Source organism: Bradysia coprophila, unplaced genomic scaffold (assembly GCF_014529535.1).
Source record: "Bradysia coprophila strain Holo2 unplaced genomic scaffold, BU_Bcop_v1 contig_350, whole genome shotgun sequence".
Lineage (NCBI taxonomy): Eukaryota > Metazoa > Arthropoda > Insecta > Diptera > Sciaridae > Bradysia > Bradysia coprophila.
The window spans coordinates 10,678,716-10,696,393 of record NW_023503608.1 but is presented as its reverse complement, the minus strand read 5'-3'; the positions used below and the strand labels follow the sequence as shown (position 1 = coordinate 10,696,393).

Below are 17,678 nucleotides of genomic sequence, written 5' to 3'. Positions count from 1 at the left end.
TACTGTTTAACTTGATCAATCGAAAATTTAAGAGATGCGACGACGGTTGTTGTAACTCCCACCTATATTACCGCATTAAGAACTATTTTTTTTAAACAGATCGTGTCATCTAAACAAAAAAACTTCAATCATTTGATGACGACAAATACGTTACCGCATTATAAATGTAGATGAGCTGTTGAGTCCGAAAGGAAGAGCAGTTAGGAGTTTTTACATACATCAGTTTAGACCTTTTTCTGTAAAGTAATACTACAGAACAAGATAATTGAACTGGTAATGTGAAATGTTGCTTCAGCATGTAAAATACCTTACGTAATTACTTTCAAATGTCGGTTTTGACTAGTGGGATTCGGAAACGCGCCTTCGGTTGGTCGTGCAAACCTCCACGAGTCAAAACACAACATTTGGAAGCAGGTGCGTAATGTAAGGTTACGTTAAACAAAAGATCGTTGTCGTCTCGCTCGAAAATGTCGGTCGTCTCCTTTGAAATTAATGGCGATATTCGGCAAATAAAAAAATCCGAACTTTGCGAGTTTAAACGACGTAGTTTTACCAATGATTTCGTATTTAAGAAAAATAGTTGGATGGGAAATTCGGGCAAGTTCCACCTAATTTTGTGTGAATTATGTGTGTGTGAATGGTGTGTGTGCAATGGTGTTAAATGTTGAAAATATATATTCACGTTTATGGTTTAGTTTTACATTATTCACATGTTTTGTAATTCTTTTTATTTTTTTTATATTTTTTTGTTTTGTTTATTATTAAATGCTCACTCATTGTTCATAAGTAAAAAAAAATGTAAAAATTTATTTACAAAAAAGGCAAAAAATTCAAATTTTGAAGTTTATTTTATTGTTCATTATGTTTACGACGAGAAATGTAATTTGAATATTTTTTTTTGCTTTCGATTTTTTTAATGTTATTTTTTTTGTTTGTTATCCAAAATGTTATGAAAAAATTTTTTGTTTATTTTTTTTTAATTTAAAAATTTTTCATTTCTTTTTTCTTCTTAATATTTTGGAAATGATAGAGAAAATCACATTTATGTTATTACATAGATAAACATTTATTTAATTGTTTGCTCTTATTACTAAAAAATATAAACTTTTTTGTTTGTTTGTTTGAAAGTTAAATTTATCATTTTTCTTGTTTTATTTATATAAAAAAATAATAATAAATTGAAATAAACATTACAAATAATAATTAAATGGCAGCGAAATTGTGCGGTTATATATCGTGAAGTATATATTCATAATAATAGCAATTTAATACAATAATTTAATGATCTCATTTAACGTTTTTCTTTCTTTCTCTGTGTGTAAGTTTTATTGTTTTTCTTTTTTAAATTTATTCTTTCACTTTCACTTCCACAAAATAAACAAAAAAAAACAAAAATTTAAATTAAAATGAGTTGTATGGTGTTTTTTTCGTAGCATTATTCTTCATTTATACAATAAATTTATTACAATATCACACTATAATGTATAATTTCATCATTTTCATCATTTAGTTCTTGTTTTTACAAATAATTTTCTTCTTTTTTTCTAGTTTTGTTTTCTTAAAAAAAAAGGTTTTCATTTTAGTTAGAACTTTACTTTGCAGTAAATTGTTGTTTTCAATTTGGTTAGTTTAATTTTCGTATTAAAATGTTCTTCTTCTTTTAAATCAACTTTTTAAATCGCAATATTTCTCCATTTTTTTACTTTAATTTAATTTCACATTTTTTTATTCAACAAACGATATGTAGAACTTTTGTATTTTTATTCTTGTTTATCTGGCTAACTATTATCTCATCTGCTTTAATTAAACTCATCCTCCTTGTAATTTAATATATTTATTCGGTTTTGCCTTTTCCGTCTTCACAATTTAGTTTAAATTAAAAAAGAATTAAAATGAGAAAAGTATTGAGTCGTTTTTCTATTCATGTAACACATCTGCATCTGACTACACGTTAAATATACAAAATCAGTTTAATTTATTCGATTGAAAAACTATTTTAAACGCATTGTGATTAGCACATCAACTTTTTCTTTTTAACATCAATGATATGAGCATTGAATCTGATATATGAATTTCGTGAAACGTTTTTCTGATGTTTTTCTTTACTATATAAATGCATCTAATGTTCGCTTCAGTCTCAATGTTGGATTGAATAAAAAAAAAATGTTAAATAAATTTCAAAAGCGAATAGGTAATGGGAAAGGAACAGTATGAGATGAATAATCATTTTTAGCGACAGTTTATCAATATATTGAAATGTTTGTCTTCAAATTTAGGATTGGAAGAACAAATCAAATGATCTGCTTGATGATGAGAGTCTAGGTGGGTTGAAAAATGTTTAATGAGAGAAAATGATATTACGACGGATTGACAACCGATGAACGTTTTTAGATGAAAACATTGAAATATTTTATAGGCCGTCACTGATGAACAGATAAAATTTAGGGATCATTTTACGGAAAAGCATTCTCGCACATTTCCCCTAATTTTCCTGTAGCTTTTTTCGAATTTTCCCAAAAAAATTAAGGAAAAACACGGCAAAATCTAGGAAAATTCAAGAAAATTAGGAAAAAGTTTTTACCAGAAAATTGTCACTGGAAAAATTTGGTTAACTAAAGGCGAAAATGTCCGACTGCAATATTTATCGAATGGATGAAACGGAGCTGAACAAAGTAAAAGAAAATTCGATTGATTGTCACAATGAAGAGAAAATAAAAACCGAAGCTGATCGAAATTGCAAAGAAAAGTGAATAAAAATTGTTTTGCCGCCACGAACATTGAAACTGAAATAAAAGAAAAATGGTAAATTAAGAGTTTCTTTGATGTTGTATATATTCGATAGAATTTTCGATCGTCCAATCGTTTTTTTAATGAGAATTTTTTGTTATTTTTAATTTGTTGTTGTTGTTAGTAAAAATTTGAATATATTTAAACATCCAATCATATACAAATACTATACGCATTATTTTGTAATAATTTTTTCTTCTTCTTGTTTTGTTTGTTTCATTATTCTTAGGTTAATATAAAAAAGAAAACATAAAATACACGATAATTAGTTAAATCAGTCTTTAAAATTATTACATTTATAATTGGACAATATTATGCATCAGTGTAATTTTTTGCTTAACTTTTTTTCTTTTAAATTTTACTTTTTACTCTTTTTTCTTTAATTCTTTTTCTTTATTTTATTAACTAAATTTGAATTTCCATTTTTTTTTTCATTTATTTTAAATAAATTGATCATCAAAGGCATTAAAGCTATCATAATCATAAAGTTTTTCTCTTTTTGTTTGAAATTCTGCAGTTAAATTAATAATTTTTTTTATCTTGTTCTCCTCTCTATTCTTTCGTTTGTTTGAGTAGTGGGAAAGAGAATTTGTTTTTTCGCTAAATTTATTCATTTTTTATTTTATTAAAACAACCTTCATTATTTGTAAGTTAAACTTCTTTCCAATTTTGAATCATCCTTGAATTCCTTCATCGGCTCACCACAACAATTACATTATTTTATTTACAATGCAACACGATATTTTGTTTCACATAAATTTTGTTTACCGCTTGTTCCTTTTTTTCTGTTTTATTTAAAAGAAATGATTTTCCATTTTTTAGCAGAAACTCGTTTGTTATTATACGGTACGATATCTAATTTCTGTTTTTTACTTTACGTAGATTTATTTTCACAATAACATTGAGTGCAGTGCGTATTGAATTTTCCATAAACTTTACAAATTTTTTTTTATTCTGTGGCCGAAATTTAACTGAAAAGTTTGACTACCCAATAGTCATTTACGTTCCTTGGAACAAGATATACAATGACCGAGGACAAAAAGCACACAAAAATGTGACTTTTCATTTTTTATGTCGAGTACAGTTATGTAAAGCTTCTTGCTACAGCATGTAAAGTGCGATTTTTGACACATGTATCATGTAAAATCATGATTTTTTGGTCGACTATTGAGGAAGTATGTCGCGAGAATGGTTGTTATCCTCAAGGAGTTCATATAAAAATCTCCATGTTTCGTTTTTAACATCTAACTATCGACGCAGGCTGGTTTCTTGGTGATTATACAGACACTTACAATCTTTTAAGTAGTTCAAAGCAAAAAGTTTCTAAGCTTTGCTCGTCGTATCGTTTGTAGCAGATCGTACACTGAAAACCGTTGTCTTGCTTCGAGTATTTGTTACATTTTGTACGATGTACAAGGAAAATGAGATTCTGAAACTTTAAAGCTTTAAACGCTCTTCGGCCACTTTTTTTGTTGATATTTTCTTAAAATTATTATTTTTTGATGTTTAGCAAACACAGAACATTTTACTAAAAATAATTGAAAATACACAAAGCTACTGCAGTGATAATGGGACAAAAAACAATTTTGAGCTGAATTTACACCGCTTCTTTTTCACTCTCTACATTATTGTCAGCAATATTTTGAAATTTTCGACACGAAATATTAAGCTAGCTTGGGTGGACCAACGGAATTCTATTTAATGTGCTAGGAATTTTAAATGCAAATCAGGGAAGTTAGTCGAAAAGAATAATGGAAAAATGTTGTTTGGTCGTGATTCGATAAACTGTGTGTATTGGTGTGTTTGAAAAGGTTCTTATTGGCACGACATCGACAAAGTATTTTTGTGGAAAGATTGGTCTTCGTTGATCAACTTTTTCTACGAAATTTAGAAGATCTATAGGTTGCAAACCATTCCGTAAACTTTGCGAGACAATTGACACAACGGTTTTTAAAGCTTGGAAGTCCTTACCTGAACCTGAAGTGAGGAGTAAATCTGATATAAATATCAGTTTTTATTGAACCTTGAACCGAACACTGAAAATATAACTTATGAATTCGGGTCTGGTGATTCTAGATCTGGATGAGGTCAGCATCAGGTTAACCTTTAAATTTCAGAGCAGTTTTTTTAAGAGCCTGAATTGCTCCGACCTCTATTATAAACTTGATGTGAGAAATTTTGAGGTTGAACCTGAAATCTTCAATTTCGGTTAAGGTCAAGATCGGAACTAAATCAGATAGACTTGAGTCAATGTTGGTTAAATTAAAGTACTAAACGGGTGAAAGATTTTTTTTTAAATTATAGATTTGAACACTTATTATGATTGGCGAATTCTCACGATTTCCGAAATTAAATGCAGCGCAGTAAATAGTTCTGTTAAATTGCGAAGAAAATTCGAAGTCCGAATAGAGATAAATAAATTGCAAAAATCCGAAGTATGATAAAATTGAAACGAAAGTGGCATTTAGGAACTATAACAAACGCGAATCGAAAATGAAAATTCAATTAATTGAAAAATATTTCCTTTGAACTATTCTTGATTATTTATCATTATTTTTTTGTAACGCACACTCCATCAACATTCTTTTTTCAATATTTTTTTTTAAATTTTATTTATTTCACTTTTTTGTTTACTTAATTTTAACGTAGATAACACCTTGATTACCATTCATTATTACAAAAATACACGTCATATTTTTACATATTTTTTTTGTTTGTTTGTTTGTTTTGCTTTATATAAAGAAGACCATTACACAGAGAGTGAATTAATTTTCTTTTCATTTTTTCAAATTATTTTACTTGTATTTCTACTATTTTCTTTTAAAAAATAAAAAAATAATTTTAAAAAAGTCTTAAAAAACTCTTACCGTTTTTTTTTTCTTCATTCTATATCATCGTTTTTAGTTGAAAATGCTCGCTAGCTCGCGCTTACATTTCGGTTGATTTTACAATTAAATCCATTTTAAATCCGACATCAAAAATTCGTTTTCAAACACCTGTTCAATCCTCTATGCCATATTTTGACCGCAAATAATGTTCGTTCTCATTTTTCACATTTTTTTTCTTCTTTTCTCGCTTGGTTTTGTCAGTCACAATTCATTCCGAATTCCTTTCATTCCTATCGAGGTTTTTCTAATTTATAATTTTGAAACTTAAGCTTTAAACACTTTCAGCTCATGATTTTTCTTATAATTTAAAAGTTGTTGGGATTTTCGGTTGACATGATGTTGTGTACTTGCTCTAATTTATAGGCAAGTCGTTGTTTTTGTGAAAATTCATCTTCCTCTAAAGTAACAGTTAATTGCTCGTTGTATTTCACAGCGTATAAATATAGTTCGTGGAGGGCACAATTTGTGTTGAACTCCGTTGTGTGCATCTGTTGGGTGAAAGTGAAAGGGAAGCAAAAATTAATCATTTTCAGTTAGCTGTTGAATGTTATAAGAAGCAAAAGGGGTGCGAATGTAAATACAGAGAACGAGGATGCAGATGGAAAACTGTGTTGCATTTTTAATGACCGACGTAATTCATTCGGTAATAGAAAAGGAACGTTGCCGAAAATTTATTTGCTTACTCTCGCATATTCGCGATTTTGGCCTATATTTAACCTGTTACAGACGACTAGGTTATTGGTTCTATTACTTCCATCGATCAAAGTATTTTTAATCGGTTGATTTCTAATCTTGTACTTCAGTTTTTTAACATTCATTTTACTTTATAAATGATCATATTACCCAGAGCTTGTCATTATTTTTGTCGTCATTATCGATAACAGATGAAACTAGCAGTATGTGACACATTAGTTCGAGTTGACTTTTGTATAATCTTCACACAAAAAGTTGACTTAGTCACGGAGTGCAAACTTTACAATTTTATTTCTTCCGTTTATTGTGATTTAAATGACTATAGGGCGGACCTGTCAACTTGAGGAAATTTTTTTGTCTTTGTCAAGCTAGATTTTACTTATAAAAATACTGAGTGTCCCAGGAGTTGACAGGCCCCGAAGTGGTCGATTTTATTCGTGTGTTTAATGCTTCGAGGAACAGCATAGCCAATGTCGTTAAATCTTTGGTCATAAACTTTCCAACAATTCAATGCGTTAACAAACTTAAAAGTAACTTAAAGGTCGAGACTTCACATTGAATTATTGAACTGATAGTTGTGGGTTCGAAACTCAACCGCAACACGTGTGACAACACATGTTATCCGCAATAACAACATTTGATTGAATCGGCTATTTGGTTTTCGTCTAGGATTTAGTACCGATAACGTCTCTATTAATATGATGTAAGCGTCATTCAGTCAGCTTGGCAACGGTGTTGTGTTGTCTTTTAAAACAAGGCATCAGAACAGTCGGAGCGTTTGCTGCGACTTAGCCCCGTACAACCCGTAATCCTATTTCGTCCGCAACCATAATACGTCCGTAGCCCTAATAAGCCCGGAACCCTAATACGTCTACAACCCTCTAATGCGTCTGTTACCAAAATGCAAGTCAAGTTGGGCATTGTCAAATTTACTGAAACTGTTAATTTTTCAAATTGCGCATAGCGCAATTACGAAAGCCCGTACGAAGTACCTTTCAAATAAAATCAACAATTTACGAGATTATTTTAGAAACCCAAAATTTTTTGCCAACTTTCCAATTACCTCTCAAATGAAACAAAAACTAGCAAAATCGGTTGAGATTTACTCGATTTATGTGCAAAAAGCACTTAGGGTCGAGTAGCGGCCTTAGTGCAAGGGCCCAAATTTGAAACTTTTTTTGCCATCATTCTATTCGGCATTCAATTATCTCTCAAATGAAACAAAAACTAGCAAAATCGGATGAGATTTACTCGATTTATGTGCAAAAAAAACACTTAGGGCCGAGTAGCGGCCTCAGTCCAAGGGCCCTAATTTGAAACTTTTTTCGATACGTTCTTTTCGGTATTCAATTACCTTCCATAAAAAACTAAATCTAGCGAAATCGGATGAGATTTACTCGATTTATGTGCAAAAAACACTTAGGGCCGAGTAACGACCTTTGAGCCCTCCCAACAAGCCCACGTTGCATCTTACCCAAAAACAATGTTCAGCAACTTTGTTCTACTCGTCAATACCTTTCATTTGATATATCACAAGCAGTTATTGCGTGCGTATTTCGGTAGATATCGCCGAAAGACTGAAAAACACCTATAGCGCCCTAGCTCTGGAGGGGCCGACCCTCCCATGCCCATTTTCGAACTTGACCTTACTTTTGTCGATACCAATCGGAGAAAAAAAGAATTTTGAAAAAAGGTTGTGATTTACTCAAGCTAGAGGGGTCACGGACGGACGGACGGACGGACATTTTTTTTATTGCGGATTCGTCATCTATGAACATAACCAAATGCTTTGCCCTTACTGTCTGCTTCCAATTCGACGTGTTACAAACGGCATATTAATCTTATAAGCCCCCAGTACTTCGTACGGGGCTAAAAAGGTTTGATGTACACGACTTGGATTTATAAGCGGGACTGTCAGTTTTTATCAACTTAAGTCGTTTCGATCAAGTTATCTACAGCAATTTTAGAAACGAAGCCATTGGAGTAACAGCTTCGTCCGGAAGAGCGAAGATATGATGTAAAGCAGTTGCTGTTTAGAAATTAAATTAGAAATACGAAATTACGAACATCACTCACCCTAGACTCTTCGGCCAGCATTGCGTTCATGTCCTGATCTGAAATGGCGGGCATATCACGGATGTCGGAATAGTAACGGTCGACCCATCTTCGGTACGATGGAATGTCTTTGGCGTACAACAATTTTGAACTGGGTGAATCTTTACCTGTTTCAGAAGTACAATGGAAAAAATTAGCAAAATTGCAAACACATCGCAACGTATGCACGAAGATATCTTACCTAATCTATGATCGGATGTTGAACATGAGTCCATAAATGTTTGAGCAACGACAGACAAACATGAGTCAACGATATTCGATTTGTGTATGTCAAACACAAAATTCGGATTTTTTATTAGATTTACCCAAAATCTGAAAGTGAAGAAAACGGTAACGTTAGTCGTGTTTGGCTGGAAATACAATTCCTTGTCGAAATTACCTTAACGGTAAACTATTACTTTTCCACGTATGCACTACTTCTGGATCAGTAATACCATGTAATATTGCCTGATCGTCCAGAAAATCAAACATATACTTAATGGCTAATGGAAGCGCCGATCCACGATGGGCCGTACTGAATATCGTTTCAAACAAATCGTCGACAAATTTCTGTAATGTGCCTTTAGTGGCTAACAGTCGTGTCAAATAAATCTCGGAAACCATTTTGTTCACACGTTCACCCTCTTTCTGTAAGTCAATGTCATGGTGCTTGACCAAATGCCACCATCTCAATCCGTTCTCTTGGCTGTCATTATTCAGTGGGCTGCCAGCACGACTAAATGGCGGACTAGACGATGCATATTTCGACAGATTCAAAGTCTCGTATTTGTGAGATTTATCGTTTTTATCCGACAATATTGAGAAATTGTATATGGAACTTTGCTTGGACACCAAACTCAAACAGGCGCCATCCGGTACCCGATAATGATGCAATGTGTTCAATTTTTTCCATTCACTTTCCAATTTTGATGTGGAATCCTCATCGTACAGTATTACGCGGCCTGTTGTACCGGTACGCCATTCCAAATCCAAGTCATCGCGACGCGGTCGCTGACTCCACGGGGTGTTTCGATAAATGGTGTCCAGACATTTTTCTTTCACCTGGAAAATGGAAATCGAAGGAGAAGTTAGTAGAGACAACGGACACGAATCAATAAATTGAAATTGAAGGAAAAACTTTCCGTTACAGACAGTAAATTAATCGGAACTTACTTGACCAATTGTATCACAGTCGAGCACTTTAACTGGAATATTTTCCGTGTTCGTTGGAAGCATTTCCATGTTATTGCAGATGATTGGTTGTTGTGTTATGCTTGCATACACTGTCATCACTTTAAATTCAATCAATTGACGAATCAGTTTCTCCTCACTCAGTGAATATCTGGCCTCGTGTGTTACCGCATCGACGGGTCCTTTATCCACTTGGCCTTTGACAGCACGGAATAACATGTACAACGGTTCTCCGGCACATTCCTTTAGAAATTTGTACAACAAGAAAGTGAACCATGCGCTGAGCATTTTCTCGGCCACACTTTCTGTGCGACGCAACAGTAATTTCGGATGACTTTTGCCGTCAACACTTTTCTCTATTAATTCGGCTAGCAGAGTTTTCAAAATGTCTGTGCAGTACTCCAGCTTACTTTGCAGTGTCACCATTATCAGAGAGGCCACGTTGACACGTTCCCTCATCGAAAAATAACGATTGCTTTCGAGTGTACGGATAAAGAGCAACAGAAACGTTTTGTTCATAATTAACTGTCCGAAAAGTCTTAGGCCTTTTTCTTTTCGCAGCAATTCCGGCCGTTCCCATTGCAAAACGCAGTGCTCTTCGTGGTTTGGGAACAGGATTTTCATTGCATATGTTCGATAGTCCAAGAATGGAATGCCGCCTGATGTTAGATCACCGGTGAGATCACCCATTTCCGTTTGCAGTTCGGCGAAGGCCTCTTTACATTCAGCCGCTACTTGGAGTTCAAGGATGTCCATTTGTTCTTGCATGTTCTTAAGGACTCGATTGCTTTCACTGGTCTTTTTGCGGTAGGCGATGAGCAACACAACAAAAATGAACAGCAAAAAGACAACACCTGCAAAGAACAGTCATTGTAGACAGAACCGATTTTTGACTATAACAACCAAAAATTACCTGCAATCACGCCAAACAGTGCATGACGACTGAGTCCATGCATTAGATTGGGCGACGCGTAGCTTAGTACACCAATTTCGTAGGTTAAAACATTGCCCACTGTTACGCTTACAGTTGGTGCCCTAATGAATGGAGATGTGAGGACATCTAAACAAAAAACTAAAACGAAAAAACTTACTCATTTGCATCAGTCGCTTCCACCGGTGGTCGACAGGTTAATTGCTGACGGGATAGAGATGTAATGTTACAAATCCCATTGCCTACCATAACAACAACATCACTTTCTCGACACGCCCGATCCAAATTACGGCCGTTTATGGTCAAATATTCGCTCTTGAAATATTTGACATTTTCTTCGAACTTCAAGTACACCGGATTGGGATACAATTCAAACGGATGGTGATTGTCCTTGTTGGAGAGATTCCTTACTTCAACAACATCGTCCATCTTAAAGCCGTACTCTAGGTGGGCCGGTGTATCAGCATTTAGATTTTTCAGTTGATCCGAATTGTCGGGATCGTCGATGCTTGGCGAATAGCAGGTCAGTTCTGCATTGGATACCACTCTGCATTCGCTGAGGTATGTTTTGCCCTCGAAGTACACATACATGTTTGGTTGCTGAATAGCCTCAAACTGGTTGCCAACAACGGTTATTTTTATGCCTCCTGCTGGAATGCCTGTAACACAGAATGATGATCGATTTAGTTAACAACTTTGAATTCAATGAAAAAATCTAGTAGCAACTCACCTTTTGGCGATTTCCATTGGCCAGTCGGACCAGACGATACATACTCGATGGTCGGATCTTTCACATATTCATAGGGATCACCATTAAACTCACGAACTCCATTGTCGAAAGTCATTTTTAGCTTTCCTTTATTCTGGCTTTTAGCCGGACTTGTACGACACAATGCTTGCGTATCATCAGCACTTAATATTTCACACGGTTGTTCATCGATATAGGCCTTGATGCGACTGCCCGCATTCAAATGTTTTCCCATTATGGTCACTTGGGTGCCACCCGAAATAGGTCCGAACTTCGGATTGAAGTCCTCGATTTGCGGATCCACGAATTCATAGTCGGACGTTGATTCACCGCGATAATCAGCTATTTGAACAACGATTCTGCCGTGTCTGTATTGTTGCACGCCAGGACTGTCAACAGTGCAGACAATTTCTTTGGTGTCGACGTACAAATCCTGATACGGCATGCAGCTGATGCCCGCCACTTTAACTCCGGAATAGATGTCGGTGAAATTTTTTCCCAAATTTATGCCGCGAATTGTGATGTTAGTGCCACCTTCCCACGGACCTGTGATTGGTTTGAACGAGTGAATCTTCGGATTGGGGCAAGTTTGCTGACGATTCAACCAATCGTTTTTCTTCTCGTCCTGTTTGCTACACTGATCATCAACTTCGCAAGTTGATGTGGACTGACACCAACCACAATTGTACTTTTCCGGTAATGCCAAGCATGTACCGCAACTATCACACATGTCACGACATCGGTATATAACAACTGAAAGTGACGATTGTTAGCAATGTAGAACTGAAAAAATTTCCAAATGAAAACCGTACCATGAATGTTGTGCGGATTGTCCAATGGTTTGCTGCCACCCCAGATAACAGCAAAGGTAGCGGTCAGATTTGGTGATTTCGACGTATAGACAAATTCCATTGGATCGCAGTAAATTGTGTCACCTAATAGTTGAGCATTAACACTGGTAACTCTTCCTTCGATGTTGAACTGGCACACAAAACGTGTCTGAACAATGAATTGTCCGATGATGTGAACTTTGACCTGTTGATTGAGACAGACATGAATTGTTGAACGAAATCTGACGCTGCAAATAGAATAGTCACCTTAATCGATTTCTTGGCACCAGCAGCTACAAGAATTTCGCTTCCATCGCCAGTTGCATTAATTGTTGGACAGAATCCAGGTCCGGAACGGTAACTTGGACCAATTCGCTGTAAAAATTCAATATTATGGCTATAAAGTATGAGAAGCTTATAGCCAGGCTATACAACACTTACACTAACACCGGTCACCAAAATGTCATTACGACAATTTTCAGCTGTATCGTGGGTACATCGATGCGCCTCTACACACCAATCGCAAGGAAATTGGGAGGAAACGCATCGGGTACAAGACAAATGGGTGCTGCAGTCGAAAAAGGTGAAATTCGTTGATACCAAATCAGGACCATTTACTGTTCGTACCGACAGTTTGGTCGTAAAATGATCTACAAATTAATGGGAAATTAAAATTTTAAATCAACCGAATCTTCTCAACGCTCTTACGCTTTCCTTGAGCAATCTGTGGCAACAGATCGGTTCTCGGTGTCGTACAATTTACGCCGTTCCGTTTTCTTGTAGCATTTGTGTAAATAGTTGGCTTGTCTGCTGTAGTAAATGCACAAACCAATTGCTCTTTCAATGCTGGTAAATGGTCGATTTGTAATTCCAATGTACGCGCAGTAGTTCGTTGCAATTGATGCGGCGACACATTCATAATGGTGGTACATTTGCCAGTCTTATAACTGACCCAAAACAATGGGTCGTTCGTATCGTCTTGGCAATTCGATCGTAGGCTACACTTGTTCTCCAACGAGCACCAACCACAATATGGATCCTTTGCGCCCAAACAGTCGCTGCACGTTTGGAATACAGTACAATCGTGGACCTTCACTTTGGCGACTTTGTTGTTGGTCATCACGTACAAATTCAACTCTTGAGCATCGAAATGCATGTCAGCGTTGACCTTTGAACCTTCATCGATGACAATATCGGCATATTCAATAGCTGATGTAGCTGACTCCACTACCACTTTCTTCAAGTGACCTTCGAGTGTGCCGATAAAGACTACTGTGTAACCAGACGTACGTGTCGCTGCTACTGCAGTTAATTGATGAGGGATCAATGTAACTGGTACCGCAGCAATTGGTTGTTCGCCACCTAACGGAGAATTTACATCCAATCCACAAAAGTCTTCGCTGATCGTTTGCAATTTCTGTAAATCAAACAAAGTTGTAATTAGTAACAGCAGCCACATCTTTTCAAATACCGCCGTCACTTACAGTTGATACACAATTCATGTTTGGAGAAATGAAATCGAGTCCACGGGCACCATTTCCATTAAAACAGGCCTTGATATTTTGCATGAACTTTCGTCGAATCGCTTTTAGAGAGTACACACACAATGCAGATCTGAAAAGGTTTTAAATTTATTGTGAAGCATGTTCCACAACATAACGTCAGTCGACTTACCGATTTGTTGGAACATTTTCTTTTCCTTCGGAGAAGACAGCGTACAGAACATCGTCTTGCGGTGTTATGCCCAAATTTTCTGCCAAATCAGCACCAGGTTTTCCCAAATATGCTGCTCTAACCAAGTTGTATTTGGTGCCGCCTTGTGCTTCGCTAATACAATCCACCGGTATCTCAGTGTAGGAATAGTAATTCGAGTCTTCCTGACAAATGCGAACTAATTTCGTTATGTACTCCTTCGGCGTAGAATGGAAATTGTGCTTCAATTGTGTCGTCAAAAAATACGAAAATCGTTCGGAACTAAATCCATAAACATAGTTAACAATATAGGATTCACGCGCATACGAATTAATAAACATTCTAGTGCCAGTTGTGACGGCAGCCGAAGCGATTTGAAACATTTTTCCTTTTTCCAAGCTTCGTGACGATACAGCTGGTATTTCACTACGATACGGTGAGTTACCAGTGTATGTGACGCCGACATACATAACATTGGTAACTGGTGGCGCAGGCGGACCGGGAGCAATGAATGCTACCGTAGACGCTGTATTGTTGTTGGCGACCACAGCTTCCTGGATCTCCTGTTCGACAATGCTTGCATTTTGTAAATTTCGTACAGTGCAAACACCTTGGAACACCGAACCGCAAGTAATTAAACGACTGGTGCTGTAATCGATTAACAGCACTTTGTTATAGTTGTCGATAAGCGATCGGACTGTATCGGTTTTGGTGCATTCCAATGCCGTGCAGTCGGTTGAATCGTTTCGAGGACCTGTGACGGCTACTGCTTGAATATCTAAATCGGGCGAGAGTTGATACAGACGATTTACTCCGCCAATGAACACCTGAAATACGAAAACAAGAAATGTCAAATTTACGACTTGAAATAAACAACTTTTCGAAGTATGTCTGGCGGCAACGTGATTGGGTTTCGGATTATAATACAAGAAACGACTTAAGTAAAATGAGTAATTTTCAAATCGGAATTGACAGACATTTACAAAGCGTCCATCAAGTTTCTTTCTAACATTAATTTCACTAAAGTTTTTTTTTGAAAAATTATAAAATCAAACCCAGAGCAAACAGCAGGAAAACACAATTGCTCAAGGGAATGAATATCTGTATCCCTATATTGCAATGTTCACACAATCGGGAACCAATTATGATATTTTACACGTGTATACATTGCTGCAGTGTTCATAGGCAGCATGTAGTGCAACTATCATACTTAATCATAAAGAATCAAGAAAACTATGACACGGAAAAAATATGGTACATGCAACGAACCCGAAAAAAAAAAATAGAAAGAAAATTCAATAGCTGCCATGTGCCGCACGTACACATAAAAGCGAACCAAATGGAAGAACGAGGGGAAGAACGTATTTTGTATTGTGGAAACCAAGATTGAATATGGAAACATATTTCATGAAATTCACCTCCAACCCCAAACCAACCTTTGCAAAACGGATGGCTACAACATACGCTATGCACGTATTTACCAGAGAATTTTATTTTCGTTTTGCTGGGGGGGGGGGGGGGGCGTGGGTAATAGGCGGCGGGTGTATGTGTTAATTCGATTTTTTTTTACTCTCAAAAATTTCTGTTTTGAGGCGAAAGGGCTTATACACACTTTCCATTTGTTTACTTTACCGTAGGTAATGTCTGGGTTCATACCACAAGTATTATGAATCGATTGTCCGGACTCGGTTCGAATTCAACCTAAATGTAAAGAGGCATTTAACATTTACCCATAATCGAATGTAACAAGAAACCGACGATATCACATCGGTTATGAATAAAGTTTGTATGTGCCATGCAATATAATTGAACATGTCATCAACAAACTATGCATTAAATCTAAATAGACATGACCTCATATCTGTTATTACGTGCAGCACAGCCCTTTGACATATATTTTCGTCAACTTGTAATGTGTTTTGAATCAACATTTGAACAAACTCACATATTACAGGGAAATTCATAAGGGAACGTTCTCAAAGGGATTAGTTTTGTGTAAAAAAAGAACTATACTGAAGGGATGTTATGTACAAAGGAAATCTCACTCCCGAATAATAAACCAAGTTTAGGTATAAATACACATAACAAGGGGAAAAAACTGAATAATATGAAATGTGGTGTATCTAACACCCAATACGTTTACCCAGAGAATGTCTACAGTAATTGATGGGCTTCCTAGCTGATTTTTTTAGATCAATAAAGAGGTTGTTAGGAAAAAAATGATTTAGTCAGCCATTATGATAGATATTTACACGTTTAACAGTATTGTCAACTTGTAAAGACCCCATCTACTCCTATAGACTACATACAAAATCAAGTTATTATTTATAAAACTGCTGAGTGTGGAAGAATATCCAGTCAACAAACTCATAGAAAAAATGGTAATAACAGGACGTTGACCCATTTTCTAAAAAAAACAATTTACTTCTACGTTTTACGGAATCAGGATAGATATATACAGCTCATCAAAGTGACTGAATTTTCAAAACAAATTTCAACAATAGCTCATACCTCTACCCACTATAATTAATTCTATTCTCAGGACTATAAGTTTAAGGTAAAATATCCTTGTCTGATAAATCACAAAAACCGTAAAGATATTCAGCCATGTAACGCCATGACTGTTCCATCATAGATATGCAAATCAGAGGCACGATATAATTTATTGTGTGCAGAAGAAAATGAAAAAGAAAAATAAATTTTTTGACAAATTTTCCATGAAAAGAATTTTGAATGAGAAAATTCTCAATACACCAAGACAAATTGTTGAGATGAAAGCATTCGACGATGGGGTAATTTCCGTCATATCCGCGCGCAAACACCTTTAACGTTTCACCACCCACACACATATTTCTGTATAAATGATAGCTAATGAAATACACTTCAATTGACTAGAGAGCAAATTTTAATGTTTAAAGTTGTGGCACGAACTTAACGATATTGCTTTTTTTTTGAGCATATATACCACCTAGGAATATTCATTGAATTAACATCCTTTTGGATAGAACAAATTCAGAAATGTGATGTTTCGTTGAATCATCGTACCTATCATTTCGGAAAAATCTTCAGCAGACTCGATTTTTGAATTATAAATGTTGTTGGCAAAAGAAATATATTCCTCCCGTCAAATACTACGGGAACGACGGTAAGGAGCCACTTAATAATTAAATGACAATTCATGGTATCGTTAGTCTTTGCCATTTAAATAATTAAATTTCTAAAAGAATATATATTCTTGAGGACACTTAAGCTTTCTACAATAAAGACTTTGTTTTGACGTGTATCACTATCACTAGTCACAACAAACATTTGGAAGCAATTACAATATTTTATTTGCAAAGCGTATTTCCAAGAATGTAAGAAGAAAAATTTCAAAAGAAACCTGCATCCGTTTGACTTAATTGTTGCACTAATCGAAGCTGTGCTCGAAAACAAGATCGTATTAAGCATACAGCGATGGAAAAATAGAAGTAGCATACGACTATCCTGCAGCAATAACATGTCCTATCGCTGTTTTATCGAATGGTTGTTTTCCTTGGTGTAGCAAACTTAAGATGTTCGATAGAATTTCAAGACTGTCTCGACAATCATGTTGAAAATATTTGTGGAATTAAAAATATGAAAGGGTTGTATCAATACATTTTAGATCTTACACCTCACACACAATGAAAGTGAGCAACAGATCAAGACTATCAATTATTCCATAAGTGATCTAAGCAAAAAAACCTTCATCCCCTGTTAAACAATATATCCGCAGAATCACTTCTGGTATATTATTAAGAAAATTCTTCCGAAAATCTCGAGCTCATGAGGATAATGTGTTT

The 17,678-nt window shown here is 35.4% G+C and overlaps 1 protein-coding gene across 2 annotated transcripts in view; it reads right to left on the bottom strand.

Annotated features, from left to right (window-relative positions):
* Window positions 1-5,368: 5,368 nt before the first annotated feature.
* Window positions 5,369-17,678, bottom strand: part of LOC119080948 (plexin-A2) — a 29,279-nt gene continuing 16,969 nt past the window's right edge. The window contains exons 4-17 of one of the 2 annotated variants that reach the window (XM_037189576.1): window positions 13,837-14,681; window positions 13,647-13,776; window positions 12,871-13,579; window positions 12,604-12,812; window positions 12,430-12,537; window positions 12,145-12,367; window positions 11,315-12,085; window positions 10,745-11,243; window positions 10,567-10,688; window positions 9,636-10,507; window positions 8,863-9,524; window positions 8,665-8,795; window positions 8,445-8,590; window positions 5,369-6,163 (exon numbers count right to left, since the gene is read on the bottom strand). In XM_037189576.1, the coding sequence (XP_037045471.1) occupies window positions 5,981-6,163; window positions 8,445-8,590; window positions 8,665-8,795; window positions 8,863-9,524; window positions 9,636-10,507; window positions 10,567-10,688; window positions 10,745-11,243; window positions 11,315-12,085; window positions 12,145-12,367; window positions 12,430-12,537; window positions 12,604-12,812; window positions 12,871-13,579; window positions 13,647-13,776; window positions 13,837-14,681 (5,610 nt within the window). In that variant the 3' untranslated portion in view covers window positions 5,369-5,980. The remainder of the gene's footprint in view (window positions 6,164-8,444; window positions 8,591-8,664; window positions 8,796-8,862; window positions 9,525-9,635; window positions 10,508-10,566; window positions 10,689-10,744; window positions 11,244-11,314; window positions 12,086-12,144; window positions 12,368-12,429; window positions 12,538-12,603; window positions 12,813-12,870; window positions 13,580-13,646; window positions 13,777-13,836; window positions 14,682-17,678) is intronic. The other variant, XM_037189575.1, reaches the window with a different exon arrangement.